Source organism: Pteropus vampyrus, unplaced genomic scaffold (genome assembly GCF_000151845.1).
Source record: "Pteropus vampyrus isolate Shadow unplaced genomic scaffold, Pvam_2.0 Scaffold334, whole genome shotgun sequence".
Lineage (NCBI taxonomy): Eukaryota > Metazoa > Chordata > Mammalia > Chiroptera > Pteropodidae > Pteropus > Pteropus vampyrus.
This window is the reverse complement of record NW_011889115.1, coordinates 1,007,171-1,027,529: the sequence shown is the minus strand read 5'-3', so window position 1 is coordinate 1,027,529 and position 20,359 is coordinate 1,007,171. Positions and strand designations below refer to the sequence as shown.

Here is a 20,359-nt window from a genome sequence, read left to right as displayed (position 1 = left end):
CCATAGTCTCACTTTCCAAGGGAAAATCATTTGAATGCTTCGTATATTGGCTTTTTTGGGGGGCTGTGGGGGTGCTTTGCTGTTTAATAATTGCAATCATACCGTGTTTATGATTTTGCATCTTGATTTTTAAAAACTTACTATAAACATTTTCTCCATTCTTTTAAACTCATCCACATCGTTTTAAATGATCGCATCACATTACATCAACTAGAAGTGCCATTCCTCCTCCGTGTGACAAAGATTCTCTGGATTTGTGATTGATTGAGGAAATCCAGGAGAGGTGGCCACTTCTGCCTTTTCTGTACCTTACAATCTTCAGCTCTAATTTTAATCTTTGCCTGCATTCTAACCCATGTCTCCTCCCTACACTAAGGAAGCTCCTCTGGCCAACAGTACAGGAAGAAAGATGCAGGCTTGAGTGAGTGAAGAAAGAGTATAACCACCACCTCGGGTGTCAGCTGCGAACATATTTCAGCTGGAAAAGGAATGACGGTGAACCCAACTTTGAACGTTAGTGAGGGATAGTGGGTGCTGGGGCAGAGGAGGAAAAAACACATAAAGACAGCCCCATTCTTCATGAATACACAGACCTGCGCTAAGCCACACCCAGAGAAAGCTGGCTTCTTAAGAGATATGACTGAAGTTCAAACCAAATTTGGTCCCCGGGGAGGGGACCATGTTTTCTCTACAAACAGGGAGAGTATCTTCGCTGGGGCACCCCATGGGCAGGGACAGCTCCCAATGAAGCAACAAACTCAACCATTACCTGGTAGTCCCTGATCTGGCTCTTTGAAAGAACACACACCACTCCCCACTCAGTTCAGTAACAAGCTCTGTCTTCAGAGGATTTTCCTCTGAAGCTCCTCAATGTGGGTAATGATCTGGTAGGTCCTCCAAGAGTAAATATGACTTTTGGAAATAACCAGAAATTATCCAGAATGACAACTAATAAAAAATAAAAAAGGTGGTCATGCTTTGAACTCCAAATGAACATATACAAAGTCTCAAAAACTATTTTTTCACTTGGCTGAAAAGCTGGTGGATGGAAACTTCTAGAAGTTGTTTACCACATTGTTTTATGCAATGAGAACAGCTGTGGTACATGTGTGTAGCCTCCTGAAGAGACAACACTGAAAGGGTCCTCACTCACTCACTTGGATGTGGGCATTCTGGTACATTTGCTTTAGTCAGTCACATCTTAGGGCGTGTCCCCACTTTAGAGCCTGCTGGAGCAGACACCGATTTGTCCTCAACTCCTCCGACAGAGGTCTGCTCCTAACAGGTTTCACCCAGGAACCCCCTCACCCCTCCTTCAGCATGTGGCCCTGAGGTGAGTAGCTGTAAAGATGGTTCTGTTCCCAAAAGCCTGCCTTCGGGCACGTGAGTCACACAGATCCCCGGAGAGGAGACCAAAACCCTGCATATGCTATGGGAAGGCAGACGCTCAACGTCATTAAATAAAATCTTTAATGTAGAAGCCTGTTTGCCAGGTTTCTGTGCTATCTGGATTCCCAAAGCACAGTGGGATGATTTGAACAAAGACTTCTCTTTCCTTGACTTGGGCTACATGAATGCTGATCATTTTGCTGGAAGGGTGTGGGCTGAAGCTCAAAACAGTGAGCTAGAGTTTTAACTCAACTGCCTCCCATCTGAAAGGAACAAAAGAAGTTAGGACCAGACAAAAATTAGTCTAGAGAAGCTCAACAAGAAAATGACTTCATTCTACTTTCGACTTCCTCAAGGATGTGTCAGGTGAGGCTGGGCAGGAAGTTACTTTCTCAGTCCCTCAATTTCCTTGTCTATAAAAGAAACTGCTTCTGTTTCCTACATATCCAGGAGCATATGCATATAATTCTAACAGATGTAGTAATAAAGGGAGGTTATAATTCAGAAGGCATTCTTTCCGTCGGGTGTGAATTTAGGTGAGTTTGGGTAATGGGATCCTCAGCTGCCTCTCAGTCAACATGTTGAACAGGAGCAGACTGAAATGGAATCACAGCAAGACCCCTCCCTACACTTACTGCCATCACAACAGGTAGGTCACCAACCTAAGCACCGCCAACCCTTAGGGACAGGTACAGAAGGTCAAGCAAGCAGAAGGACTGGACCGGACTTGTCCAGCACCGCCCACGTACCCGGCACTTTGCCTGCATTATCTCACTTAACTCTGTATAGTCAGTTTACCATCTCCATTTTATACATGAGGAAATCGAGGCTCAGAGAAATTAATGACTTGCCCAAGACAGAAGCTGGACTCCGAAAACCTGGGCTTTGCCACAGAAACACCATTCCACGGCAAGTCCTAAAATCTGACAGAAGCAAGCTTTTGCTCTTCTCGGCCCCAAGGCTAACCCCCAAACCAAGAGGATCCTGGGGTGCTGGAAAGACCATGAGCCCAGAATGACTGGGTCCCAACAAAGCTCTGCAGCTATTGACCCCTCTACCCCTCACATCACTCCTCTGGGCCTCAGCTTCCATTCTTGCAAAATGGGATGAAAACTCTTCCCTCAAGGTGGTTGTGTGGATTGAAATAACGCTTTGAAAACCATGGAGCACTGCACTAAATGAAAAGCACCATTTGTGACTGTTACCAGTGGAGACCCCAGAATTTAAATCTCAGGTACATTTTACTTTTATTTCTAAGGCACTTCTCTCCAGAAAGCTCAAGATGCCAAACAATTAACTTCTAAACAATATTCATTTCTATAAACACCATATCTGGGGCTTCTTTAAAGCAGAGTAACCCTGTGGCTGGGGGACGGGACCCCAATTCTTTCCCCAGGAGAACGACAATGTTGAGAGTCTTCGAGGCTAGGATAGGAGGTTAGAAAGTTCGGAGGATCAGAAATCTCTTACTGAGAAGATATCATTAGATGATACTTGTATCCCATTAATTCCTGGGAAAATCGGCCCCCAATTTCATGCTGTGTCCTCAAGGATCCTACACAGATAACTCAGCTAAAATTATTGCTACAAAAGGAGGGCTGCATGAGAAGAGGCACATTCACAAACAACCAGCAAAAATTTTAAGGCGCTTACACCCACCACTTAAGGGGTTTGGGAAAAGCAAGGCACAATAAAAAGAATAAAAGATGGTTCTTGTCCCAAACAGGCAGACACCTCCACACTCCTCTCTTCCCGGAGAAAGAGACACACACAGACAGACCGCCAACGCTCACTGTACCCTCCCAACACCCTGGGGGAGGCTGTCTGACACAGGTTTTCATTCAGCAACTATGGTCTCATTACTCAACTATGGCTTTCTGTATTCTTTCCCCTTCCCCCACAACTCCTCTCTCGAACATAGGCTCCATTTCCTCACTCCACCCACCCCACCTTGGGAGCTGGAAACCAGCCCAAAGAACACCCCTCTCCTGGCATGAAAATAACCCAGTGAGCCTCATGGGCTTCCCTCCCGCACCCCCAAACCCAAGCACTGCCCTGAATTTGGCCTGAGTCCTGCTCTGCCAAATGACCCTGGGCCAGTCTCTTCTGCTGTCCAGGCTTCTATCTGCTGGGGGAGAACCCGACCCTGACCTCGACTGTTCCTCCCCTCTCTGCTTTGCTGTTTCAGAGATGCTACAATTCTAACCTGAGCCTTCAGTGAGCACTCTCCTAGCCTATCTGCTCCTCCTGGCTTACTGGGGCAGCTACTTCTCTCCTTAGGAAAATAGCCTTTTCTAGTAGAGATCTGGGCACTTCCCAGACCAGGGGGAGGTAAAGGACAAGGGAAGTCACAGGAAGAAACGAAATGACAATTTGCAAGCAGCAGCTTCCCTTCCACACAGAGCAAAGCCACCACTGCAGCATTTTCACCCAGCGCAGAAAGAGCTGGAGACGCAGTGGCTGTGTGGCAATGACTGCATCCCCAGTGCCAATGCCCTTCGCAACATCGACAGCCAAGCCAATACCCAGGTGTCTGAATGAACGAAACACTATCACCACCTCTTCCCCTACCTGTGACTGTCACAAACGCCATCTCCTAGACCAAGAAGGAAAACTGAACAATCCAAGTTTCGGTATCTGCTTGCCAGGTGTTTCCATTTTCCTTCATTTTTTTAATGTTGCCATGGCAACCAAATGCAACAGGCAAAGCTAGCCTAAGACTGTCAGTCTGGAGAGACAAGCTACTGGCTATACAGTTGCCGAGAGCAACACATCGGCCTCACAGCCCAGGGCTCAGCAGATGAGCAACAGGACAAACTCCTCTGAGCTCTGAGTTGTGCACCCCCATCCCTATTCTGTGCTTTTAATGTCTCACGATCAGCTTTTACCAATTTGCAACTGCAGGAGGAAAGGGAGACAGCCATCTCCTAGCAGGAGATACCCCACCGCAAGGCCCATAATCAGCACACACCTTGGAGAGGCCTATCCTGAAGCCTGCAAAATGAAGCCCCAAAGAGTTCAAAGGAAAGGAAAGGTCATTCTTACCTTTGGCAAGGTAATATCTTAAGTGTTATCCTCCAAATACCACTCATAACATTCCAGGCAATTCCGACTTGTAGTTCTTTTCCAAACAATCCAATGAGAAAACAGAGGGCTGCTCAGACCCCATGGGAAGGAATAAGCTAAACTAGCTAGGATGCCGGGACAAGCAGGCCAGGGTCCTTTCCCTGTTAGGAAACTCCAAGGCAATCCTGGGAGCCTTGTAGCTGGCTTCTGAGCATCAAGCTTCTGAACTTCCAGAGCACGTACTCTCTCTCAACTAGGCCCCACCTCAACATCAAATGCTTGACAGAGCCTAGGGATCAATGTACACAGCCTGCTGTCAGTCAGCTGCCAGCATCGAGGCTCCGGAATGCTTCTCTCCTCTCTCTGAGAGCTGCAGAGGCGTTTGTCAGAGGCTTCCTGGGCAGACCAGCACTGAAGAGAAAATGCTCCTATGCAGAGCACCAACCATGAAAACCACAGCCTGGCAGTTCCATGTGCCCAGGCTTACCCCTTCAGAAGGGCTCCTGTGTGTGGCCCTTTAAGCCACAAAGGGCAACCACAAGTTTCCAACTTAAGAAAATCACTGAGAATGAGGAAAGAAGCTTAAGAAGAGGAGCCCAAATGATCCAATCACTAGAAATGAGGCCTCGTAAAAAGGCTTGAGAACATTTTCTGGAGAAAAGACTACCAAGGAGGCTTGGTGTCTTTCAAGCAAGGGTACAGTTATTAGATCAAATACAATTACAATTAAAATCTCTAAGCAGCAGCAGCCTACTTAGCACATTAACACCAGAGTACAGCCAAGGAAGGGGACTGTCTCTTAAAGACCACGGAAATGAGGCAGTATGTGTAGTGGTTAGAAGCACAGCATCTGGGGCTAGACTACCTGGATTCAAGTCCTAACTCTGTCACTTACTGTGAGACTTCTGGCAAGACTCTTAACTTCTCTGTGCCTCGGTATCCATGATAATAATGATATCGTCCTCACACATCTGTTATAAAAATGAAATTCCTATACATAAAGCACTTACAAAAGTATCTAATAATACATAGTAAGGGCTCTAAGTGTTAGCTATAATAATAAGATTATTATTAATGGAAAAGCCAACTCTAGGAGGTAGATTACTTCATTTAATGTTAATGATGAAATTCTAGATCCTGAAACAAGGGATGCTGGAAAATCTCTTTCCTAGAAAGTTGTGGACTGAGCTAAAATTTGCCTGTCTACAACTTTTACTCATTGATCTGATGCCTGCCTTTGGCAGCCATGTAATACATGCACCTCACTTCTACTGCCAGCCGTCCTTGAAGGCTTATAGCCCATCCTCCATCTTCTCTCCTGCAGACTAAACATGCTAGGTCACAGGATAGGGTTTCCAGCCCCTTCACACCATAACGGTCCCCTTTCTCAGGAAAATCTTAATTGCTCAACATCCCTGGGTATTAAATTGCTCAAATTTAGTATCCGGATCACAGTGTTTGAGGCTTGATATGTCATTTTGTGCTCCATAAACTTGAAATGAAGTAGTCCACAAAAATCATGGTATACCTGAACTATTCTCCCCCTTTCTGTATACACTGCACTTTTACTGATGTAGCCTGAGCTCATATTAGCTCCTCCATCAGGGCTTTCCACATGCCTGTTGGCTTGGTTGTACATGGGTGTCCCCTGGGAGACAAGGCTGCAGGACCCACTGACTGATACCCACCCGCCTTGGGGGTTCTGACAAAGGACTAGGTAGCATAACAGAAAAGATGAAATGAGAAAGCAAACACTCTATGCAGCAAAAGAAGCTTGTCAGTGACAGACTTGAAAGGTCCTGCTTCCCTTAATAAATCTGGACTGTGGGTTATTAAGTATAGTCATTAATGCTGACCAATAAATATTTTGAATTCTCTTCTGAGGTGGATGGTAGAAAGGCACTTCCCTGCTCCCGTGAAGTTAGAAGTGGTCATACGGCTTGTTTTAGCCAATGCGATGTGAGTGAGAGCCAGTGGCACAGTTCAAAGTTCCCATTTTCTTGCTTTTGGCAATCATGGAAGCACAGAGATGGAGCCTACCTCAGTACAGATGACAGAGCAGAACCCCTTAGGTGACCTGTGATGGATATGGAAAGTGAGAAATAAACCTTGTTTTAAGTCACTGAGATTTTGTTTCATGTTGTTACCACAACAACAGACCCTAGCCAATCCTGACTGATTCTGTATTACTGACATAGAAACTAGAATACTCAGAGCTTATATCCTCTGGATCCACCAGATTATAGCTTTCACATTATTTCTCTTTACCATGCTTCTAATCTGTAAGATGGGAAACTATCTTTTGGTGGGTATGCACCTATTACACTAAGCCACTTAATTTAGCCCCACCTGCCATCAGTAAGGGAGATGTGTTATCTCTTCACATTAGTAATGCTCTAAGGAAGTCACCATGGAGACCATTTTTTTCTTCCCAAAGGAGAAGAAACCCAAGATTATTTGTCTAAAATCTATCTAAGATCATCACTGCAGCCTGGAGAATGATGAATATCCGGAGGAAACTTAAGAATGAATGGAAGAATCTGGGAATAATTTAGGAGGAATGGGAACAGTAAGTTGTCCAAATTTGTGGTTCTCTAACTTTTACCTGAATCAGAATCACCTAAAGGTTTGTTAAAACACAAGTTACGTAGGGTCCTACCTCCAGTCTCTGACTGTAGGTCTGGGGTAGGCTCAAGAATTTGCACCTCTAGCAGGTTCCTGGATCATGCTAGCACAGAGACTGTACTTTGAGAGCCACTGCACTAGAAGGATTCGCTCCAAAAAACTGGGGTGAAGGCTCTGGCAAGGGGAGTCAACGTGGCCTTAACAGACCCTCTTTGGAGTCCGTTCTCCTTTTCCCTCCCAACACAACGTGAAAGCTGATACGTGAAGGACAAAAATGATCATCTCGGCCTTTTCTCTTTACCTCATAACATACTAAACAAAAATCAGTTCCTCTTTACAAGATGATAACAGTATTCTTTATTCACTGGCATATTTAAAAAAAAAAAAAAAAGTTTCCGTGAGGGGTCATCATGCCTCACTCACCTCCCAGATGTCCAGTTAGAGGTAAATCCAAGTGTATTCCAGGAGGAAGCCGTTCAGATAACTGGCTGCAGCCTTCCTAGCATTATCTCCACACTCCCCTTCCCAAACCTCCACTACACATGTCTTCTTGCCCTCTGACCCCAAGGCTGGTCACACTTCCCACAGCTGTGAACAACACTCACACACATGCACACTTATCCTCGCTTATCTAAATCCTCCCCCTTCCTCCAGTTTAGGGCCAGACACTTCAAGAAAGTGTTCTTTCTCTTTCATCCCCATCACAGCCAATCAGTCACTAAGTCCTGTCAATTTTACCTCCCTAGTATCTCCAGAATCCATCTGGTGCTCTTCATTTTTCACTCTAACTCAACTGGTATAGATCCTCCATGCTCTACCCTCCCTGGCCTCAAGGTCTTTGCCCAGGTTGTTCACCTTGACTAGACAGGTCTCAAATTAAACAACATACCTTCCCAAGATGAGCAGGCCTTCCATGATCCCTAAACCAGGTTAGAATCCTCTTTTATCAATTCCCATTGAACCTTTTGTTTCCTCTGTCATAAACACTAATTGCACTTGTGATCTATTTAATTATCTACCTTCCCTATTCAACTGTAAACTCTTTACAGACAGGACCACATTTTTCTTACTTGCTGCTCTAACTGCAGAGTGTGGCACTGCCTCTGACATGATGTAGACATTTACTAAGTATTTAATGAGTAAGTGCAGCAATCAGTTCATAGGAATCTTCCCTTTCTCTCCAAGCTTAAAGCGCATTCTGCTTCCAAGGAATTTCTGGCCAAATAGTTGCACCCACCTCCTAAGACAAGCAAGCATTCCTTATGACACCCAGGAAATGGAATCTAGAAGGAAATAGTGACCCTTAAAAAGAAGGAATATTTTTTTCCTTAAAGACTGGATGCAATTAAGATTTACTACAGAGATTATTTTAGTAGAATAAAAAAGGTTACAGTTCTCAGAAGTGGTCAGGGGACAAAGTCTTCTGTTAACAATGAGGAAAAGGAAGTGTGTGTGATAGCTGTTCAGTGATAAAAAGCCTGCATTTTTCTAGAAGCTCTTATTAAAGTTGGTAACTTCCCAAGTTAAGTATTTTGATGGATTTCCCCATCCAGACCTTTAGTAATGATTGGGGCCCATGTCTCCAGGATGCCTAAGAAAGGAGGCTGAACTCAGTGACCTCCCAAGAGTTTCTGACCTTTAGGATCTTATAAACAAATTCATTCCAAGCTGGAATGTGGAGAATCCACATTCTGGCTCTGTTTTTACACAGCAGTTCTTTCTTGACGTAGGAGACAAGATAGCCTACTCTCTCTCTAATAGTATTAATGCTTTCAAAGTCAGATCCCCAACTCCACAGTCTGGCCATCGTGTCCCATAGGTCACCAGCATCAAAATAATTTAACAGGCAGCCTCTGACTAGGACAAGGGTTAGACCTGACTAAAGGGATCACGTTGGGATGACATCCTGGCTTCTAGCTATGTAACTTTGGGCAAGTGACTACTTTGAGTCTCTAAAAATGGTGATGATGACCTACCTCTCAGGATCATTGTAGTAAGTGAGCTATGCTTGTAAAATCCCCAGCACAGAGTGAACATGCAAGGAATGTCAGTATTACTGTGATTATAGATTTCTAGTTTTAAAAGCTCTGTAAAATAATGTTTCTAAGCTGAAAATACTATAGAAATGAAATGTTTGGAATCTGCTTAAAAAGAATCTAGGGGGTGATGGGGAGGGTACAGATGAAATAAAATCAGCCATCTTTTGGACATTATTGAAGATGGGTGATGAATACATTGGATTCATTACAATATCTTTCTACTTTTGTATATGCTTGAAACGCTCCATAATAGAAAATTTAAAGGTGTAAGTACCTAGGGAGGGAAATACTATAAGAATATAAATACTGAAAATTTACTTAAGATCATATTTGGTCTAGGTGATTAAACAGAAGAAAAATGATTTGGAAAAAAAACTTAAAGCCAGCATCTCTATTAGTTTCTCAAACAGAATTGTTTTCTTCAAACAGAACTGTCTCACATGAGCAGAAGGGAACAGCCACTTGCACATGTTTCTCTAACTTCATTTTCAGGAGAAGAATACATCCTGCTTGGGCTGTACATGCATTTTTAAGTAGACAGTCCTGGGTGGTAGAACCCGCCTCTGAGCACCCCAGAGGCTCTGCCGAAATGGCATCGAGGAGCAGGAAAGTTCCTGTGTTAAGTAAGAAAAGTAAGCAGAACGAACTCAAAATTTTCAGGGACAATAGGTGGCAAGGGTCTGCTCTTCTAAGCCCTGGCTTTGGACTCTTATGTGAGGCTTCCTTGAGAGGCTGGTTCAGCACGGTCTGAGGCTACATTTACAACATTTTCATACCAGATGAGTGTTACATGTCGCTTGAGGGGAAAGGGTTCATTCAGGGGAAAGTGAGCTTTTAAAGGGCTCTGACAACACCAATCACAGCACATACCCATATCATCTTCCCACTTCCATCTCTTCACAAAGAGAAGTCTAAAGATTGAAAGACAAAATGCTTGCTTTTTATCATGAATTAACCAACCCACTTCAAGCCCTTCTACCTAAGAGAAAAAAGAGTCCAACAAGCTTTGTTTTCAGTAAATGCCTTTAAGCTCCAAATCTCTGCCTGGAAAAGGAGAATATATAAAAGTACTTACTCTTCTTGAAGAATAAATTCGCTGTTTTCTGGAGAAAACTGCCCGCTCACGGGATGCCTGAACGCTGTGGTCTGCTGGTTATGGCTAAAGAGAAAGAAAGAGAGATAATGATGGAAGTCATATAAATGGAAAGGGTTACAGACACAATGACAGGTCAGTAATTTCTGAGGACTCCTGACTATCAGAGATTCCTCCCAAAATGAGAAAGTGGGCCTTTCTGCTGAGAGGCACTTATTTTGTCAGAACCCAGCTACATTTAAAAGTTAAGAACCTCCAGTTCGGGTGCCAAAGGCCATTTAAAACACAGGGATTTTAACTCTAGGGAAGTCTTGGCTCCAAGGCAACACTTCATCTTAGAGAGACATTCTATGAGGCACTGATTCCAACAAACTGAGCAAAAAGTTACTTTAAGATGGCACGAGCTAAAACAAGAATGAAGGAAAGCAGACGGCACTTTCAACAGCTTCCAAAATCCATGAACCAGGAAAAGAATTCTAAGAATTAACCACCCACCCAGAAAAATCTATCTTCTTAAAATTCTTCTCCCTACTACAAAATATCTTCAGTTCAGTGATGGGATATAAATATATGGGCATGTCTCTGCAACAAGACCTGCACAATTTCAACGCTGTGAGTTTCGATCACCCTTTTGAAGTTAGGAGGGATCAGCTTCCACGCCAAGCTGACAGACACAACCAAAGTGTGTAGGTGTTTTGTGTATTCACAAAGGCTGCCTGGTTCTTTGAAAGGAAGAGGAACTGGCTTTAAGGGCTGCTGGTTTCCTCCCTGAATAAGCTAACCTAACCTTCTTTTAAAAAGAATATGATTTATTTTAAAATGTTTTCCCCAATCACAAATCATATTCTTCTGAGCAATTTTAGAAAATAAGGTCATCCATGATCTCACCATCTAGAGATATACGTGGGTATCTTCTCCTTCCTAGCTTTTATTTCCTTCTATTTAAAAGAAATGTTGTGATTTTACTGTATTTAGAAATCTGTATCCTGCCTTTTTACATCATATTAACATAGAAAATTTCCTATGTCATTAAGAGTTTTGAAATAGCTGAATAATAGTCTCATCATATGGATATAACTTTTTTTCATATAACTGTTCAAAAAATATTTACTGGCCATCTGTATGCCAGACAGTGCTTTAGGTGCTGGACATACAGAGTGAACAAACAAGTCCTTATCCCACAGTGCTTATTACATTCTGGAAAGATTAACATCCTTCTAATGCTGGACATTTTAGGTGTCCCCCCTCCACTATTATAATAAACACATCTTTGAGTACATGCTTCTTCTGCAATTCAAATTATTTCCTTGGGTTAAAGTCCCAGAGGTAAAATTACCTAATCAAAGGGCATGGTCATTATTTAAGGCTCCTAATACAGATGGTTAAAATGCTTTCACTGTCGGTCAATATATCATCTCAGTTTAGTAGTAAGATATTAGCCTCATCTCCAAATTGAGCACTGAGCCATCCCAGAGATTAATAGGTTTAAATGAGCACAGCAGAAAGGTTAAAAAAGAAAAAAAGCTCTAAACCTACAAAGTTTTTCATATTCTGCCTTGAGGCCTGGTTAGAGTATCCTGTGTTCTGATGTCTGGGGTTAGCTGGCACTGAGGTTAGAGCCCTCTGAATCCTAATAAGCCAAATGTGAAGCAGGCAGAGCCAGGCTGCTCCTTACCTCTGCAACTCTCCACCACCCCAGCACTCTCTCACTCCTCCCAACCACTGCCAGGCTCCAGACTACCAGCTCCTGGTTCCAAACAAGCCATTGGAATCCCCTGGTTCCAGACAAGCCATTGGAATCCTGTGACCTCATCTGGTAGGCAGCAGCCTGATGTTCTCCAAAATGGAATTAAGATATGAGCATCTAGAGAAGCAGGCCCCCTTAAGACCTGTTTCAGAAATCCTTGCACCATACTCAAGGGTTACACTTTATTTACACCCAGCTTCTTTGAGTGTCAGCTCCATTCACCAGAGAATTTGAAAACAAACTCTAATCTAAGATTGCCTCATATCCACCTGGAGAAAAAAAAATGCTCCGCTCACAATGGGAATTACAATAAAGCAACACCACTATGTACTACCACCTCTCAAGGGTTCTCCAGACCACAAAGCCTTTTCTCACATCTTAGCTATTAACACCATCAACCCCCATTTTATGAATGGGGAAATGGCTCAGAGAAGTTAAGTGACTTGCTCAGGATAACTTTGTCAATAAGTGAAAAGAGTGAGACACGAATCCAGGTCTGCTATTTCTAAATTTGATGCCCTCTGCATGATAACCTGCTGTCCCCTTCCCTTAGGAATCTGTGAGGCTGGCAGTTTCCTGGCCATGATCAGGAATCCCTAAGATGAGCCATCAGGTAAACAGCATCATCCACTGCTACTACCTCTTCCTACCTACTTCCCTCCTTCCCCTTGTGCCCAGGGCCAAAGTTCTGAATGACAGCATCAGTGTGGCACTCAAAAGCCCCCAAACAGCTTTGGTCTTATCACAAGATCAGCTGGATGAATCTCTGGTAAATACAGGCAAAGAGCAAATCAGGTAAATGCTTGGAGCAGAAACAGCAACCATTTCATACACACTGCACAACCTTAATAGCAGATCCTGGGCTCCCCACATCCGACCTGAACCAGCTTAAATAAGCCCAGAGTCTTGGGTATATAAATCTCAAGCTGGATGGTATATGCACTAGAATGTGTTTTACATGTTAACATTAGAAAGAAGATTGTTTTTAAAGGTGGATGAAAAAACAGCTGTCATTTCATCAGACCTAGAGGCAGCTCCCCAACCCTTCTTTCCTAATACGGATGCTGTCCATTTTGCCAAAAAAGTTACCACAGCATTATCACCACCATTTCCTGCATTTACATGAAGCCTTAGGTGTGGTCACATTCATCATCGTATCTGACCCTCTCAAGTAACCTCTGAGTTAGGCAGGCAGATATTTTTATCCCTATGTTACAAAAAAGGAAACTGAGACTCCGAGTTATGGGATGTTATTGGAATATTCAATTTAAAAAACAGAAGGGAGCGACTTATATATTGAAAAAAGAGATGAACCAGACAAATGACTCTGGAATACTGAGGTCTTAAAATTTAATCATTTCTGATCAAACTCGCCCAGCTAACTAATGGCAAAGCTTTTGGTTCAGCTCTTTTTGAACAAAAGAAGAGTTAGGTCCTTGGGCTATTTCATTTCATTCAACCTTCCCAAATACCCAGTCCAGCAGGCTGTGTTTCATCACACCAGGCCACAGGTGAGGAAAGTGAGGCCCAGAAAGAGTAGATGACTTGCTCACAATGACAGTCAACTCATGTGTTCCTGTACATCACCCTTCCGGTCTCTTTCTCCTAGTCCAGGCTCACCTTGCCAAATGAAAGCTGCCTATTAAATGCTGGATCCCCACACCTATTTGAGATTCCAAATCCTCTGACTTTACCTGTTGTGCCCTGAACCCTTAGCCCCAAAAGCCTCCAACCTGCTTCACTTCCTGATTTTCTAAAACCCATGAAGAATCTTATACTATAACCCTGTCTCAAGACACATTTAGCAGGAACAGACAAATCCCTTGAAATACCTGTTCTTAAACCTGAATTGCCACCTTGATCCTTGGTAGTGATGGAGATGGCTCGGCTAGGAGCCAGGTGGCTGGTTTCAGGGGAGCACAGAAACTCTCCTCCATACAAGGGCTTCTGTTTCTCTTCAGGCTACTGAGAAAGTGACTTGGGAAATGAGGTAAAACACAACCCAGTCTTTATTCTCTGATTCTGTTCTTCCCTAAGAGCAGCCCCTCCACGTTGAATGGCAGCCAATCTCGCCTGGGAGAGGACAAGGAAGCACAGAAAGTGACAGGGAAGGATGATCCCCGTGAAGGCGGGTCACAGGTAACCATCCATGTAAATAAGCACGTCTTCACAGGCCCTGGGCTGGGAAGGACTTGGGTTAGGCCCTAAGGAAGTCCAAGAGTAAACACAAGAGATTTGATAAGAGAACAGAGTGAGGGCAGGGGAGCAGTGCAGATCAACCTGAGCTCAATGTAAGGAAGAGCCCACCTACAACCACAGACGGGCTAGTCAAAATGTAAACGAGTCCTGTAGTTTATTGCAACGTTTTTGCAAGATTAATTTTCTATACACATAGACCTTGACTGTAATGTCGGCAGTGACTCTGGCTGGTTAAACATAAAGGTACCAGTTACTTAGCATGCCAATTTTTTGGCATGGCAAGAAGTCCTGGAGTTATGTGAGTGGTGCTCAAGAGTAGAGGTCAGAGCATCTTGATAAATTTGGTTTTCTGACAGTGGTGGTATTGGTATGCTGAGAGTGTGCCAAAGCTGCTCCGTCAGCATTAGCTCTTATCTGGCCCATGCTATAAAGAGAAGAAACAGCTTAAAATGTAAGAAAAGTATCCAGCCTCAAAGCCTAAGGAGGAACTCTATTGAGGTTCTTCTCATTGGTATGCTTGGCAGCATTTGCTACTCTGGACCTTCCATTTAATCAATGCGGCTCCCAGAATATTGTTAAGAGTCACCCTGCAGGCCTGAAGCCACTTTAAGCACTGCCTCCAGGCTTTTTAAGGCACTTACTATCTTTGTTCCAAACCCTCATATCTCAAGAAAACCAAGGATTCTGGGTAACCTAACAAGCTCCTTGTTAGGCCCCAAAATTGGTAACTGAAACTCCAAGAACACAAGAAGTTGCCTACCTGCCTTCAGTTCTCATTTGGGCTGCAGAGCAAGAGACAGCAACCAAGAGTTGAAAGAGCCTTCCACATCTCCTCAACATTTCTTAAACCCCTTTTGTTTTACTTAACACTTTTACAAAATTGCTCGCTTCCTGCAAAGTGTCAACACTGATTCATGTGGAGTTTCCTCGGGGGCTGGGAATCTTACCAAAGTGGTCTTTGGAGCTTGCTCTATTTTGAAAATGTCACAATTTTCAACTGCTCACTGCATACAGGCATTACTCTGACAGGCCCTTCTTCCAGGGGCATGAAAATCAGGCCTTGATGAGCCAACACATAGTCCCCAAACTCTCTCCAAGTGGAAACACATTAACCAGCCTCCTTTGATATTGACCTGAGCAACAAGTCAGCCCTAGGGTCAGAAGATGTGGGTTCAAACCAGGGCAATCCACCTCACTTCCCAGCCTCAGTTCTTCCATTTGCAAATAATTAATAATTGTAATATCCTTCTGAAAAGTTGTGAGAATAAAATGAGGGAACATACATTAAAGAGCCTCGCACAATGCCCGGCCTAAAGAAGGTACTCAATTAATGCTTGCTGAACCTGACTGTGCTTTGACTATGGCAATGACTACTGGCATCTAAATTTTAAGAGGGCAAAAACAGAATACACCTCACTCCCACCAAACTTGATATTCCTTCTCCAGGCTTCCATCTCCATTAACAGCATCACTTAGAGTAAAATCCAAGCTCCTTACTTTGGCTTAGAAGATCCTAGATGACTTGACTCTTGCTTAGATTTTCCTCTTCTTGTACCACTCTCCTCTCTACAAACCTGACCTCAATCTTACTGGCCTTTCTGCTCCTTGCACGCCAAGCTCTTTCCTACTTAACAACCTTTGGACTAGCTGTCCTTTCAGCCTGGATGCTCTTTCCTCCATACTCTCATGACTGGTTTGTCATTCAGACCTCAGCGAAATCATCATCATCTTGGAGCCCTTCCCAACCACCCACTGAGGTAGGCTCCCAGTCGCTTCATATCATGTCACCCTATTTTAATTATCACTATTATTTTCCTTACTTATGTGTTTGATTATTATCAGTCTCCCTAACCTGTATTCCAGGAGACCAAAGACCGTGCCTGTCTTTTCACTGCTATTATTAGCCTATAACAGTGTGGCACTGTTATATCAACTGAATTAATGAAAAATGACAAATGGGAGTCTTAAAGTGAGGCCATGCCTCCAAATGGGCTTGCTAACCCTATAGAAGTCTGGACTCAGGTAACAAAGAGACAGGAACCTAAAGGGTCATAAACCATCAAAAGGCAGGGGTGTTCTGTTTTTACTGCCAGAGGAAGGAAAGATGAGACATCAACATGCCAACAATGCTTTATCCTTGGCTCTCTATCAATTTGGAGAAATTAGCCCTCCCCTGCAACATCCCCCCACCCCTGCAAGGGACAGTTAATATACTCAACAGGGAGAATCAACGACTGGAAAACAAACACCGGAGAGGAAATTACTGAGTGATTAAAAATACATAGGTGGATAATACAAACATCACCTGTGTCTCCCTTTTGTGAACTGGGAGAGTATTTGGTATGAAATCTACAATTTGGTGACAGATTATATGCTCTCTCATATTGCTCTCTACTTATTTCATGTGTTTGTTCTCCCCCCCTACCCTTACCCCCAATAAGATCCTAAGGACCTGGAGGACTGGGAGCAGACATTCACTTATTTCACGTGTATCCCGTAGCACAGAACAGTAATACCCATGGATAGGCACTTTAACTCCTTCATCTCAACAGCCTGAGTACAAATAAACATCACCCTCAGAGAGAGGCTGTACAGAGCCCACCTCATTTTTTGATGTCAGCAGCCCAATGTATCACAGATCCCCCAGAGAGAGTGAGTGAGGCAGAGGCCCACAGGCTCTGATGAAGGATCCTACATCCAGGTTGGAAGACTCCACTAGCCTTGGGGAGCATGATGCAGACCAAGGAAGAGGCTTCCCCACTCCCACCATACCTGACTCAATCACATACGCAACTAGACAGACACTGAAATCCAGCCAAATCCCAAACTCACTACCTAGAGTGGCAGTCAGCAACTTCTCTCCTTGCCCAAAGGTGCCAAAAGGGGCAGAGCCTGGTACAGACAGAGCTGGGCATAGGTCACAAAATCAACTGAGGGAACTTAAAGCTCTCACAACTTGCAAAGAGAGAAGTCTGTCCTTTCCAAACTCTGAGTTTACCAGACTGAAGTCTTCCAGTATGATTTGAAAAGCTCTATATTTCATTAGGTTCTCCAGATGTTTTCGGGTCCACTCAGTGGCTAACACATTTCCTAAATTACCTCTTTTGAGCCAATAACCCACGCTGCAAACCCATCTGCTTCCCACATTCCCGCATGGGGCCCCGGTACATAGGATTGCTACTTGGCTAATAGGATGTTTTAATTTTGGCTTCATAAGACCTCAATAATCACAAAAATATTAAAGCCAAACTCCTGACAGAATGAGGAAATCCAACCCAGATAGCCTCCCCTTCCCTAATTCTTTTTAAAAGAAAGTTGGCAGGAAAGCATTGTAGTCAAAACCCAGCTACCAGCTTTGTTACTACCAAACCAATTCCAGCCCCAGAGCAATTAGCCTCTCTGGGTCTTGGTTTCCTCATCTAAGGAGAGAGTTGGACTCTCCATCTGGAGAGGCCACACATGAGGCCTGCAGAGCATGAACCCCAGCTGTTCCACTGTACAGACTTGATTTCAAATCCCAGCTCTGCCGTCAACTGGAGGTGCATGACCTTGAATAAATCAATGACCTCTCTGAAAGTTGGTTTCTTTATCTATAAAAAAAGAAGACCATTCCAACTTGACAAGATTGTTATGAAGAGCGCTGATAATGTGTCTGGCCTATATAGCAGGCATTCAACCTTCAGTGCCTGTTAGATTTATCTTTTGCCAGCTCTAAAACTCCACTCTAATCAAGTTGTTTTGCCTTTTTCCATGTTGCAAACTCCAGTATTATTAGCCTGCCATAGAACAGTGGCTCAAGAACACATTTTCTTCCTTCTGAGTTAAGGCACAACACCAGCCTCTTATTTAAACTTCTATTTAAAGAACTCGCCTGCCAGGCTAAGTGGTTTAAGATCAACAGGCGCCTTCCTTCAGCCACACTTCTGTCCCTCACTGGCTTGAGCCCCAGAAAAAAAAGCCTCCCCAGCAGGCTGCACTGAGCTAGGGGTACACGCTCTAGAGGGCTTTTAAAACTGCCCAGGAAACAATTTTGACCTCAGAGAACACATTGTTCTATGCTTCTGTTTAATACTCTTCAAAAGTCAGGATCCTTATGTATAAAATGAGAAGGCTGGAGCTGGTGATGTTTTATGGACCTTCCAGCTATAACACCTTAAGACTGAGGTTCATCTCAGACTACTGCCAGAGCCACAGACTGAAATGTAACAGCACTACACGTAATTGAAAACACAAAGGAAAGAGGCAGAAAAGTTGTCCCCCCAACCTCACTCCCAACAGAATATCCTTTGTAATGAGCTCAGGGAGGTGTAGTTAATGATAATTTTGTCCTATTTATTCTCAATTAAATCAGATTGTTTTGTTTTTAACTGTAGGCGCTCCCAATCAAGCCACCAAAAACTCCCTTTCTCTCAAGCATTACCTGACTTTGATAAATCAGAATACATGGCAGAATATGTGAATCTCTACGAAACCTGTACAAGACAAACCTGCTCTCCTGTTCTCGCTGGAAAACGCAGCAGATGCACTCACTCTCTCCTTGAGCTCCATGTTGGCCTTATGAAAAACCCCAGTCCAGGGAGGTAAGGCCTTGCAGAGGCTCCCAGTCACCTGCTTGCTCTCAATTTCGTTTCTCGAGCAGCGGCTGCCTTCCAAGGTGTTACAAATCCAGCAGCCACTTGCTCCTACTCATTCATTCTCTTTCCTCCCCACCCCTGACGCAAAATCTGGCAAAGATACAGGAACATATTTCCAGCTCTGAGTCACCGCCCCACTGTGGCCTAGCAGAGCACTGGCTGGGGGTAAACAGTGAAGAAGGCGCTTGGTGTTTCCAGGTCCCAATTCTTCCGTTCTTGAGACTGTGGGGTTGGCTGTCCCTCCGGAAACAGGACATAAGAAACATCCCCATCTATGAGCTCTGGAGTCGGAATGAATTGCTCGGTTTTTCTCTACCACGCTGTGGCTGAAGTCAGCCCCAAAACAGAGCCTTTGATGGCAAAATGATCGCTCATTTATCACTACAGATATTCCCCGCTTTTCAAAAGTTCCAGTTATACCATTCACCCTACAGAAGACCTACATTAGTACCTGTTTTAAATAACTGAAAGAAATCTGAAGAGGATTTTTGCTTTTAAGAAAAGGTGAAAAGCAAAAATAGTGTTCAGCATTTGTTTTGCAGCAAGCCATTGTAGAGGAAGGGTACACTCCGAGCAGCGAGTGTCACTGCCAAGCTCCTCCCCAGGGACCTATACTCGGCATCAGGCTATCATAACTCTGAACGTGTCTGTGAGCATCTATGCTCATCTCAACTTATTTTGTGGATTCCTGCTTTTACTATATGTTAATTTCATCTTAGGTTTGCTGTTATTTGGTATGACTTGATAGGTTATTTGGGGGGATCTGGGAATGCTCAGAAATTTTTCCACATAAATTAATGGTAATTGCTTCTTCACTTTATGCCTGAAATTTCATCTTATGAAAGGTTTTATAGGAACGGTTCTACTTTCGGATAGCAAGGGAAACCTGTATTTCCTATGCTCAGGGCTGGTTCAGGAGTTGTGCAGTTACAAGCCACTATATCCACTCGCCCTGGTAACAATCTATGATTCTTCCATCACTGCTTGTGACAGGTAAGGTCTCCTGAGCATTGATTTAACCATGTGGTTCTCACTCCCAGAACAGGCCTGGAAAGGAGAAAAGGAAAGGGGTCAAAAAGAGAAAGTAAGGCAAGTGCCTTTCCTGCTGTGGCTTTACCGCTACAGCCTCAGATCAATACTGTGGCTCATCATTGCAACCTAAACCTAGATGCAGTCACAATGCAGGTGACCACTTGAAATATAAGCTCCACAGGAAAAGTACTTCTGTTTTTACAGCTACGTTCCAGTGCCTACATAGTGCCTGGCACATAGCAAGTGCTCAATAAATATTTTTTAAAGTTAAAAAAAAATACAAGGGCTTTTATTTTGAGTCAACTTAAGATGTCAGTTTTACTAAAACCTGTATCCATTACTACCATTTTTTCTCTTTAAGAAATCTCCACATCTTTCATAACTTTTACTACTGCCTGTAGTGAGCGGTCTATAGATCTTTAAATGCAGAGATGATTTACTGTGAAACTAATAAAGCTCAAGCTCTAGGGCCCCTCACTTTCACAAGTCCCTTTCAAGGCCCCAGGAAGGACACTAGCGATGTGTTTACATGCTT

The 20,359-nt window shown here is 43.7% G+C and overlaps 1 protein-coding gene across 1 annotated transcript in view; it reads right to left on the bottom strand.

The window, feature by feature from the left end:
• Positions 1–20,359, bottom strand: part of PLEKHA7 (pleckstrin homology domain containing A7) — a 125,390-nt gene that overhangs the window by 73,695 nt on the left and 31,336 nt on the right. The window contains exon 2 of the mRNA XM_023522143.1: positions 10,195–10,278. Within this exon, the coding sequence (XP_023377911.1) occupies positions 10,195–10,278 (84 nt within the window). The remainder of the gene's footprint in view (positions 1–10,194; positions 10,279–20,359) is intronic.